At 41.3% G+C, this 12,219-nt stretch overlaps 1 protein-coding gene across 3 annotated transcripts; it reads left to right on the top strand.

Annotated features, from left to right (window-relative positions):
* Positions 1-2,658: 2,658 nt before the first annotated feature.
* On the top strand, positions 2,659-8,442 carry LOC120299999 (nuclear transport factor 2-like). 3 transcript variants are annotated; one of them, XM_039325431.1, is made up of 6 exons: positions 3,292-3,414; positions 3,573-3,698; positions 4,460-4,567; positions 5,968-6,039; positions 6,236-6,334; positions 6,675-8,442. In XM_039325431.1, the coding sequence occupies exons 3-6, from the start codon at positions 4,469-4,471 to the stop codon at positions 6,786-6,788; spliced, it is 384 nt and encodes a 127-aa protein (XP_039181365.1). In that variant the 5' UTR covers positions 3,292-3,414; positions 3,573-3,698; positions 4,460-4,468; the 3' UTR covers positions 6,789-8,442. The 3 variants fall into 3 exon arrangements, with proteins under 3 accessions (XP_039181364.1, XP_039181366.1, XP_039181365.1); XM_039325430.1 differs by lacking the exons at positions 3,292-3,414; positions 3,573-3,698 and adding an exon at positions 2,659-2,788; XM_039325432.1 differs by lacking the exons at positions 3,292-3,414; positions 3,573-3,698 and adding an exon at positions 2,876-3,095.
* Positions 8,443-12,219: the final 3,777 nt, after the last annotated feature.

Raw genomic sequence — 12,219 nt, 5'->3', positions numbered from 1 at the left:
AGTACCAACAAACAACATTTTTTAAAAAACGACAAGGGCAAATAACCTCCATCAGAATGTCTGGAATGCTATAGGGCAAGGGTCTTCAAACTTGGCCCTTTTATGACTTGTGGACTTCAACTCCCAGGATTCGTCAGGCAGCATGCCTGGCTGGGGAATTCTGGGAGTTGAATTCCACAAGTCATAAAAAGGGCCAAGTTTGAAGACCCCAGCTGTAGGGCTTCATTCATACAGACACTAGGAGCTGAATTCAAACTTGAAGGTATGTTTAGCTTTTTACCAATACATGTTTAGTGGTTTTCTAATGGACCAAAAGCAACCACGTTAGATATAATCCTAAATGCAAAGTCACACAAGTGTGCGGTTCCGCTCCCATACTCTGACACACCAGAGGCGGTCAAATGAGCTTGAGAAGGTGCAGAATTTTATGTGCAAAAAGGATATTAGACCAAGTAAATCTGATCTTTTGCAAAGAGAATTTAGCTTTCAGCCAACAAACCAGCTTTTATACAATAACAATAGGACCTCCCAGTGGCAGGAAATAAAGATAACTATGGCCTGTTCTTGGTTATAAGGATAGTCAGGCATATTCCTAGTTATGGCCTGTTTATGTCACTGATCTTCAGCAAACCACCAGGTGCGTGAAGGAGATTTTGCCTATGTAGAGATGTTATGGGAGAACAATGTTCCTGGAAATCATACAATGCAAGGATTAAATGGGGTCTTGAGAATTATCTAGTGTAGCCTGCCCAGTACTCTACAGAGATCTAACCAATATCTTGGTCTTTTTGCATTTTTAAAAGTAGACATGCTATTTTAGATTATCTAAAGGAGAAAAGCGGGTGATAACTTCAACAATAAATAAAGTGGAAATTGTGCAATATTTTCCCAGGAAATATGTACTCCATCCTTAAATGTGTAATCTGATATTGGAGAAAAAAGCAATCCTATACAGAAGGTGCATTTTGGAAAAAGTGTTGTCACTAAATCATTGAAATGAAAAAATAATAATGTGGAAAGAGCCCGTTATCTACTGGCCCTTATTTACTATGGATAAGAAAAGTCAGTACAGGTAGTTCTTAACTTAGGACCACAGTTGAACTCAATTTCTGTTGTTAAGTGAGACAGTTAAGTAAGTTTTGCCCCATATTACAACCTTTCTTGCCATTGTTGTTAGGTGAATCACTGCAGTTGTTAAGTTAGTAACACTGTTGTTAAGAAAATCTGGCTTCCCCATTGACTGCTTGTCAGAAGATCATAAAATGTGATCACATGACCCCAGGACACTGCAACCATCATAAATATGAACTAGTTGCCAAGCATCTGAATTTTGACCACTGCAAGGGTCCTAAACATGAACAATGGTCATAAATCAGTTTTTGCAGTGATTTTGCTGTTGTAACTTCGAAAGGTCACCAAATGAATGGTTGTAAATCAAGGATTATCTGTACAGTACTCGAGTTACTATAAGGCAGCGGTTCTCAACCTTTTTATACGGCAACCCCCGGTCACACGGACGCGGAGGCGCCCCCATGCGCAGCGCTGCCCCCCCATGCATGGCGCGCATGCGCGGCGGTTCCCCCATGCACTGCGGCACCCCATGCGCGGCACGCATGCGCGACATCGTCCCCATGCGCGGCGCCGCCCCCTGAGGAGGAAAAATGGCAGATCGCGTTGTTTGGCAACCCCCGTAAAATGGTCATTCGACCCCAAATGGGGTTGCGACCCATAGGTTGAGAACCGCTGCTATAAGGTGACCAACTTTTTTACAATGAAAAGGAGGACACAAATTGAAGAAAAAAATATCGTAAATAAAAGAAACATTTTATTCATTGCAACAATAATACAGACAACTTGCATGTACAAAGTTTGCCAGCCGGGTGTTTTGGCGCACTCAGCAGCAATTCCTATTGGCTTTCGAAAGCCAATAGTGGGAGTAGCACAGCTCATGCAAAAGTTGAAAAAAAAAACCATCAAAAAAAGGTGCCGGAATGCCGTTCTGAGCATTATATGAGGAAAAAAAAAAAAGCCCTGCAGATTAGTCTTCAAATATCGAAAAGGAGGACATAAAGGAGGACACTTTTTGAGGGAGGACAGAACTCACAAAAGGAGGACTGTCCTCCCTAAAGGAGGACGGTTGGTCACCTTAGTTACTACCTAGAGAAAACGAGGTCTAATATATAATTCTAATAAAGATACACTCACTAGGTAGTATTTCTGCAACTTGCAGGAATTATATTAAAAGCAGTGACAAGCATCAGCATTATTATTCCAGATCTCGGTTTTCTGATGTGTTAGTATTTAGTATAGCTGCACATGCTCATAAACTATATCCAAAAATACCTTTTTCTACTCCAATTTACGCCAAAAATGGCACTAATTCTTAACGTAAAATTTGTTATCTGCAGACCAAGAGATTCTATTTCACATGCTCGACTGAATTCAGCGGATCTTAGAGATTACAGTATAAAACTGTATTTATGCTGTAAACTTAATTTACTACTGCAGCAACCATTCCGGCTGAAACCGAAATCAGCACAGAAATTAAACGGAAACGTCCCGCCTCCGAAGTACTTTTTAAGAACTGGCGGTCGAGCCACCATTGGATGAAGTAGGCGTGACGTATCCGATTTCTGCCGCTCGCCCGGGACGCCACCTGTTGGTGACTGAGCGTTAACGCTGCTGACCGAGACTTTTAATGGGCAGATGGACTGAAAAATTGCGGGAGTCTGGAAGAAAGTTGTCTGCGCGATTTTGCAGCGCTCGATTTTCAGAGTTACCTTTCCTTGTGAGTTGCATCTCCTACTGTGACTTCGTGAGGTTCCGTATCTTACTCATCCCAGCCACAAATAGTGGGGATGGGAGGGGGGGCGGCACCGTTCCGATCTCATGTGCTTTTCATGCCCTGCTGCGGTCTCGAATTTCTGAAAGATTCCCCTGGCGCTTCCACCCGATCCGGTGCACTCGGTGGCTGAATCCTTCCTCCAGATTCAAGGGAAGTGCCCCATTCCCCTTCTTCTACACCGGGTGCTGGCGATAGGCGAGGATAAAAGCAGATCGCAGCTCCGGAGGCTTTAGGCGCAAGTCTGCAACGGGTCAGGGTCCGAGCCAGTTGGGCGACGCTTGGAGTGATTGGCGTGCAAACGGCGGCATGCAGGATTAGGGGGAGGTCTGCATAGCTTGTTAGAGTATGTGTGGCTTTACATAAAACGGCAACCAAAAAAGAGCAGTTGCTTGCCGTGACATTGGAAACTTCAAAGCAGATTTTTAAAAAACAACAACTTGGCCTCTAAGATGGGTAGACTTCAACGTCCAGTATTCACACATCTTAAAAGTGGCAAGGTTTGAGAGACGCTGCTTCCAACTAACTGTCTATGGAAATTCTCAACCATCCAGGTCCTGGTTATCCCGAAGGTGCTTTTTCCAAAAGGCCACTGGATTTTCTTGGTTTTCTTTTCCTTTGAAAACGTTCTGCTTCTCATCCAAGAAGCTTCAAAGGGGGGGGGGGAGAGAGATGTCTAGTTGGTTTTTGGGAAAAGCACCTTTGAGATGCTGCTTTTAACGTTCCCCAGACCTCGCAATATTTTTCTAGACGCCAACGAGTCTGGTTGCCTCGGCAGTTGCAAATTATCCTGCCCAGGGAGCTTCCGCCTGTTTCGGGGAAGCGACGCCACCGAAGAACGGATGAGCGATCCGGGGTACGTCCAACAGAGGCCTTGTCCCCCAGCATTCAGAGAATGGAGACAGCGGTTCTAGGAAATACAATCGCTAACACGCAAGTTCAGGGATAGTGTATATTTTCAGGATTAACGGGAAAGTGCCTGTTCTTGGAGGAAGTGTGTGGCAAATGAATGTGTGGATTATGCGGTTTGCTTCCCCCCCCCCATTTACTCAGATCTAACCTATTGTGTTCACTGAGAATTATTTGCCAGGTTTATAACGGAATTCGCAGCGTGCTCCTAAGGCCAGTTTGTTAAACAAACCCATTCTTTCTGTTCATTCAACACACTAAGCCAAAACCAAACAGTCTTCTTGTGTGACCTGTGAATCCAGTCAGTGAAACTCCTAAATGGATCTACAGCTTCACAGTTCGGTGCACTTTTTAGTATTAAACCCTACTGTGTTAAATGGGATTTACTTGTATGCAGGAATTCTGCCAGCACTGTAATATTAAACATGCTTGCATGGTATTGGAATTTACTTTCAACTAAATAATTATAGAAGCATAATATAAAATCAACAGAAAAGAGTGAACGGGTGAGTTAGAAGATTTGGTGTATATTTCAGGTCTAAATTTAAACACATACATGACATGAAGTGATTCAAATTTTGTAGACTTCTATCCTTTCATTTAATTTCAGACTTGGTTCTACATAAGGTGAGGTTGCGATTACCTTGCTTGGTTTTCAACTAGTATTTCCATTTTAGTAATAAAGAGTGCCCTTTTTTCTCTTTGCAGGTCTGCAAAATGGCAGAAAGACCAATGTGGGAGCAAATTGGAACAAGCTTTGTACAACTGTATTATCAACAGTTTGATACCAGTAGGGAACAATTAGGTGCCCTTTATGTATGTATCAACACATCTTTGCTTAAACAGTGATTATCCAATTGATGCAGTGAATGGATTATTGGCTTGAGAGCTCTGTTGTTTCTACTAAAACAGCAAAAGTCGTAGTTCGAAGATATTAATTGAGCAATTTCAAGCAAGGCTGGTGGAAAACAATTACAGATGGTCCTTGACTTATAACTGATTATAACTGATTCTCAGCAAGTGTTTGGAATTATAATACATAACCTCCTCCAAAGGTGGATGGGTTGAAGTTTAAGTAGTTCAGATAAAGTAGAAATAGTCTTATTGTATATAATATTAATGTTTTAATTTTGAGAGAGGAACTGCTTGGGCATTTCCCCTGGACTGCATCAAGAGGGAGGAGAAGAAGGTGAGAAGTAAGTAGGAAGGTTGAGTGAAGGAGGAGAGGGGGTGAGTGAAGAAAAAAAGGGAAAGAAGTAAGTTGGTTTGAGGTGGGATGCGGTTTGGGGGGAAATGGGCGGGCAAGACCGAATGTGGTATGTATCAATTTGTTTTATTTTTTATCTGAAGTATTTGTAAGATTGTTATGTATTGTAAAGTTGAAAATAAAAATTTTTACAAAAAAAAATTAACCACAGAAAAGGTTACATAATTGGTTGATCACATGAATATCTTGCTTCATGACCGCCAAGAGTTATGACCATAACGGGCAGACTCTATTACGGTCATCAGTTGAGGACTGTCTGTAGCTACTTCACTTTTGCTTCATGCTGGCCAGAGTAGAAGTTTGGCAGCTTGTTCTCAATAGGCAGTTTGGCCTTTGTATTTATAAGTCATGGTTTTGGGTTGGCATGGCTGGTGAGCTCTTACTAGGTGTTCTGGGAGATTGGGCTAGTTTGGATTGAAATCCAGCTCCTTTTTATCCATATCCCTTTTATGGCTTTTGGTCTATGTCCATTATAATTTAGCATCCCTTTTGCTGCTACACTATCTTTGCTCCCATTAACACTGTGAGTGTGCACAGATGGAGATTAAGCTAGAAACCAAAATGGACAATCTTTATTTTCTGGAGAGCAATGTATAGGCTAAACTTTTAAGAAATTCCTGTTAAGTGATGAATGGAGAAATTGAAGATGCCAGTGGCAAAAAAAATTGATATTGGTACATATTTTTCGCTTTTCTTTTTTGGTAGCTCCTTCCTGTCTCTCCAGCTCCTTCTTTTCTTTCTTTCTCTGACAGGTTCTGATAAGAATCATTTCTATCTATCATTCCGAGTTCCAGTATATAGAAAATATTGCAAAAGTCTTGGGTGGGTGGGTGGGTAGTTCATTGAGGATTTCTTGCCCGAGGCTAGATCTGTGATTATTTATTTGTATATTTTCTTTTCTTTGATAATTTCAATATGCATGTTACTGAAACATGTCCCTGTTTCACAGACAGATGCTTCCTGTTTGTCTTGGGAAGGTCAGCAGTTCCAAGGAAAAGCTTCAATTATGGAAAAACTGATGGTATGTTATTTATCAGGCTATAATACACAATTGATTAATGTTATCTGAAACATTTCATGCAGTGACTTTAAATAATTACTTGGAAAACGCTTCTTAATGGGAAGGCCGGATAAAAGTCCTCATGGAATCCCTCAATGGATTTCTATGGATATGTGGTATCTTCTGAGGTCTTAATGGGTTTTTTTATATATAACAGACGCTTCCTTTCCAAAAAATTCAACATAATATAACATCCCAGGATCATCAGCCAGCTCCTGATAATTGTATCCTTAGTATGGTTGTTGGTCAATTGAAGGTGAGATTTGTTATTGTTTTATCTTTGGTTGAAATCTGTTCAAAGCTTCCAAGATTTAACATTAAAGCCGGAATATTAAGGCATCCAGAGTGTGTTTAATTGTTTTACAGTATTTTTCTCAAAGTATGTTAGTTGCAATATAATACATAAAATAGCTCTATCAAAATAGGACATCAGATCCAGAACAATCTTATCAAAAGCATTAAATATTTTTTATGTATTTCTGTTGAAACTGGTGAGCCTCAAAAATGCATGCATTTGCTTGCTTTTTTCTATAATTAAATTATTGAGGAATTTGTCTTATTTATGAATTTATTAAGCTTGTATTCTCTCATGGTAGGTGGACAATGATCCAGTAATGGGATTCCATCAGATGTTTGTTCTCAAAAACATGAATGACAAATGGGTTTGTTGTAATGACATATTTAGGTTGGCTCTTTATAATTTTGCCTGAAATTTCTGCTCTTGGTTTACACTTACAAATATCATATAAAGGTTGGTTTTAAATGTGTTTGAGTTATTTTCTTTCTGTAACTGCAATTGAAAAGCATTTATCTCCTGTTAATTGAAATATTTAAAATAGTTGCAATATTAGACATCCTTTGATGTAAAACATTTAATACTTCATAAGAAAATAGTTTGTCCTTTTTAACTATATGAAGCTTGTGGAGATACACAGTGTATATTTCCTATACAAACAACAGTTTGGCAATAAAATAATTTGTATGCAGTTTTAGTGAACCAAAAAGAATTGTTATGTCTGTATACCTTTTTTTCTCATGATTCAAATTTAATTACATTTTCATATTATTTCTTAATAATGTGATGTTTATTCAGAAAACTAATCACCATTTGTTGCAAATGTTCTTTAGCCATGTACAAACATATGTTAATTCATGTAAGGGTGTCAATGATGCAACAGGGCAAACTACTGAAAACTGAAGCTGATTAAACTGATGTTATAAATCACCATATGAAAAAGAAATATGATCAATTGGTCTGCCTTCTATATTACAAGATTCAATTCAAGTGCCAACATGAAAACTTCCCATCCACAATATTAATCTAGTTTAAACAAGATAGGGTCATGTAGTTAGTTTTTCAAAATGGTAACAAAGAAGTGGTATAACTTCTGCTACTTCCATCCTCTTTCAGCCTGTATCTTTGTAATACCTTGTGTTTGAACAAAAATCCCTTCAATATATAGCATGTAACAAACAAAAACCCCATAAATTTATACCATTCTGTTTTCATCTTATTAAAAAAATGTTGAATGCAGTTTCTAAAGTAAGATGCCTTTTTTAGGAAATAAAATAGATCATAAAAATATAAACATGCAGTTTTCAATTTGTAGTGATTCTGTTGCATAATGTACCTTGTTTTCTTAGCAGTGAGTAGTTTCTTACTCAGATTTAGTTTCCTTTGAAGGGAGATTGCTGAAGACGAACTGGAATTTTGTACTATTTAGATTTATTAAAAGAGGTTCAGTGTTTACCACCTAAATATTACAACTGAGCTCCAATCCATGTCTGTGAAATTGGATTTAAAAGGAACCACTTAGCATCCCAAAATGCTTTCAGAGGTTAAAACACAGCCTTCTGCTTCATTGCAATCTATAACTCAGACATTGATTATTTTCCCTTTGCTTGGAAAAAGGGGAAAGGTGAGTTTTTAAATATTATTTATAAGGACTGTTGACTTGAAGGCATCAAAATAAATATTTTTTCTTCATTTACCATGAAATGTTTTTTTTTTTTTTTTAAATGATGTGAATCCTGTTGTTAGGCCACTTATTTCATGATTTCAAGGAAAAATACACTTTCGAAGAAAAAGATATGTAATTTTCCTTGATTTCTATTATATTATCAGGCAATGAGGTAGGGCAATTCCAAAATTATTCTGCAAGATGAAAACTTGAGAGCTTTTGATAGTATTGGATGGAAGGATAAATGCCATACTTGAGGGAAACGTACATCTAATAAGTATAGGGACATACATAAAATGCTTCATGGGTTGAGAATAGAGCACTGTTAATTTCAGTAGATGTTTCTCTTGCCCCTTAGATATATGCTGGTCAGCCCCACATTTAGCATATGAATGTATTTATATATCTGCTATAGAAAAAGTATATGCAAGTGGGATGCTGATTGCCCCATATCTTCTATCTTGTAATATTGCTCCTAATTTAGAGCCAGTTTTAGACTGGCAAAATTCATGGACTGGAAGAAAGGTGAGTGCCCCCTCCCCAATTGTGAATGATGCATTGTGTTAGATTCTAAAAGTTAGAAGATTACAACTTGAATATTTGATTTTCCAATGGACTGTTCTCCCAAGAGAATTTTCTCACCTGTGCTATTTGTTGATTCTCCATATAGGAATATCAGATACTTACATATCTCAAAAACAAGGTAAACTGAAGCTATAGCAGGGGTGTCAAACTCACAACGTCACATGACATATCACGACGTATTGCAACTTTTTTGCCATTGCTGGCAATGGGTGGGCGCGGTTTCGCTATGATCCATCCGGCTTGGAGGCTGGCAGTTTGACACCCTTGAGCTATAGGTTGTTCTCCTTTGAATGAATTCAGCACATCATCCCTGATTAATGGGACTTCAGTATAGAGATGTCCGCAAAGAAAAAAAATGAATGTTTTGGTTTAATAGTGAAAAATCTTTCTAGGGATTAGCTGACGAAAAGAACGGAAATTTAAAAAGGCATAAAAACTTATTCCAAAAAACCTATATACTTTGGTTTGAAACTTGTCAAGCATTTTTCAAAAGCCAAACTATTTGAACCACTGTAACTTAAGCTATCACATCAGTCAACTCTTCCTATTTTGGTCATCTACTTAACTGTAACTGAAGGAGATATTAATTATGTGCTTTGACTCTCTTCTTTGAATTCTGTCCCCTAATGCTGGTCTCTATGGTCATATAACATTTATGGAAAAAGATTGTGCCTGTGTTGGAAAGTAATTATTAGAAAGCTGAACTAATGCCATTTTAGAAGGGACGTTAGTATTTTCCCATTATAAAGGAGCAAGAAGGTCATGTAGACAAAAAAAATGAGAAGAAACCATTATGCTTAAATAGGAAAGTGAGGAATTGGGGTATACCTTACTATATTAGGAAAGTTAATCTTGACCGTTTTAGAAGTAGGTATGTGCAAAATAGTTGCTTATTTTAAAAAAGGTAAAGGTTTCCCCTGTTTAGTTGTGTCTGATTCTAGGGGGCAGTGCTCATGTGTTTCTTAGCCGAGGGAGCCAGTGTTGTCCAAAGACAGTTCCACGGTCATGTGGTCACCATGATTATACATTGAGGTACATGGAATGCTGTCACCTTCCCACTAAAGTGGTACCTATTTACCTACTCACATTTGCATTTTTTTCAAACTGCTAGATGGACAGGAGCTTGGGCAAGCAACGGGAGCTCACCCTGTCACACGGGGCTCAAACCTGGATTGTCGTCTTTCCAGCTGACAAGCTCAATATTTTTAACTATTACGATTTATAACTGATCATAAATGAATGTTGTACCCCTTGCACAGGGCTGGCCAACAATTTTGCAAGCCAGCCAGATGTTCTTGTTAGCCAAAGGCTACCCAAGGACTCATCTGATTGTTGTCTCTCAGCAATGGGGGCTTTTTACCCCTTGAGTGCCTGCTTATTGGATTTTTGGGTGAGTCTAGGCTGTAAAGCAGGGGTGTCAAACTGCCGGTCTGCGGGCCGGATGCGTCATGCTGAAACCGCGCCCACCCCATTGCCGGCAATGGAAAAAAAAGTCACGATATGTTGCAACACGTCACGTGATGTTGTGAGTTTGACACCCCTGCTGTAAAGAGATTGAAGTTTGACCCACAGTGCTTCAGATCTCAAATGATCCTTACTCTTAAAGTTGTTAGAGTGGATGTAGAGATGAGTGTGGTACAGATAGGCCTTGATTTACAACTGTGATGTAGCCTGCCCGTTACAGTCACAAGTCATGACGGTTCTTAAATAAGGCATCCATGTGATTGCCTCACCTAATGACCATTATCCTCCCTCTCTCAGATGTGGTTGCTAAGTGACAATGTGGATTGTTAAATGGACAGAGGGAAAGAGCTGCCTGCTGAAAAAAGGCAGGCCGTTTCTCTCTGTGCACAGAAGGGGATTCCTGCATTAGGCCTCAGAAACAAAGCTTGGATCCTGAAGTTCCAAGCTTCCTTTCACCTGCCCAGCATGCTGTTCCCCTGTCCCCTGAGCACTAATCTTTCCAGCCCTTAAAAACACTGCAATCACCATTTTTTTTATCTTGAAAGCCAGCAAATGTAGTCTTTCTGTAACAGGAGTCAGTCTTTCGGTCCACCTTTCAAAATGAGCCTGTTTGCTGGCTTGCAGCAAATGTCATTTTTCTGTAGTAGAAGAAAGGCTCCCTCTCCCCTTTCAGATTTTTACATGCACCTCACCCCACCTTGTGCAACTAGATCAGTGGTTCTCAACCTTCCTAATGCCGCGACCCTTTAATATAGTTCCTCATGTTGTGGTGACCCCCACCCCCATCCAGCTGGCTGGGGAGGGGGGGCAGGAAGGCCGCTCCGCCCAGCCTGGTTGGAGAAGCGCCATTCCTCTCCCTCTTTCACTCTTTCTCGTTCTTGTCTTTCTCTCTCTTCTCTCTCTCTTTCCTCTTTTTCTCTTTCCTCTCTCTTTCTCTTTTTCTCTTTCCTCTCTTTTCCTGTTTCTCTCTTTCCTCTCTCCCTCTTTCCTCTTTCTCTTTCCTCTCTTTCTCTCTTTCCTCTCTTTCTTTCTCTTTCCTCTCTCTTCTTCTCTTTCTCTCTTTCCTCTCCTCTCTCCCTCTTTCCTCTTTTTCTCTTTCCTTTCCCCCTCTTTCTCTCTTTCCTCTCTCTTTCTCTCTTTCCTCTTTCTCTTTCTCTTTCTTTCTCTGTTTCCTCCCTCTTTCTCTTTCTCTCTTTTCCTCTGTTTCTCTCTTTCCTCTCTCTCTTTCTCTCTCTCTCTTATGGCAGTATCGTCAGGGGTCCCCACCGGCCAGCCTCCGCCACATCCTCAGCCGAACAGGCGGGGAGGGGGAGCAGGACAGGAGGCAGCGGCTCTGGTGGCGGCACAGCTGCATTGTTGGGGGTCCCCGCCACCCCCGCCAGGACTCCAGGCTGCCCGGCCTCGCCCTCTGCCCATCGATGGAGCCGTGGTGGGGACAGTGCCCGCCTGAGCTGCTTGGGGGCAGCAGGAGGAAGAAGGAGAGGAGGAAGAGGAGGGCAAGGAAGACAGCGCCGGGCCCCAGGAGGAGCCTCTCCTCTCCTACCATTGCTGCATCTCCTTCCTTCCTGGCAGCCTGGACTCCAGCGCACCTTCCCGGCCAGCAGGGCCAATGGTCGGGCTGGCTGGGGATCGTAGGGGCTGGTCTCCCTTGGGTCACGGCTTGCGGGAGGGCTGGCCCGCTCAGCGGAGCTTCCAGCAGGCCACTCCCAGCAGGGATCCCAGGGCTTCCCTGGGTGGCTCCAAGGCCACAAGGCTGTGGCTGCGCTTTTCCCAGGGGGTGGGGCACCCAGGCGCAGGGCCAATCAGGAGCCCTGCAGGAGGTAAGTCTGCCTGAGAGAGAGAGAGAGAAGGGAAGCGAAAGTGCCTCTCTGTCTCTCTGCAAATGGCGGAGGAGGCCATGCGGAGACGGATGCGGAGCGGTGTCTTGGTTCCTAAGACCATCAGAAATATGTGTTTTCCGATGGTCTTAGGCGACCCCTGTGAAAGAGTCGTTTGACCTCCCCAAAGGGGTCGCGACCCACAGGTTGAGAACCACTGAACTAGATGGTGGGACAGTAGATGAGGTCATAACTAGAACTTATTTTGGAGTAGAGGTTATATTAGGCACACACGTAAAAATCAAACTAGGGCT

Source organism: Crotalus tigris, unplaced genomic scaffold (assembly GCF_016545835.1).
Source record: "Crotalus tigris isolate CLP2741 ecotype Arizona unplaced genomic scaffold, ASM1654583v1 scf7180000024337.5909745, whole genome shotgun sequence".
In the NCBI taxonomy this organism is placed as follows: domain Eukaryota; kingdom Metazoa; phylum Chordata; class Lepidosauria; order Squamata; family Viperidae; genus Crotalus; species Crotalus tigris.
The sequence above is the reverse complement of the archived record's forward strand: the minus strand, read 5'-3'. Positions and strand labels throughout refer to the sequence as shown.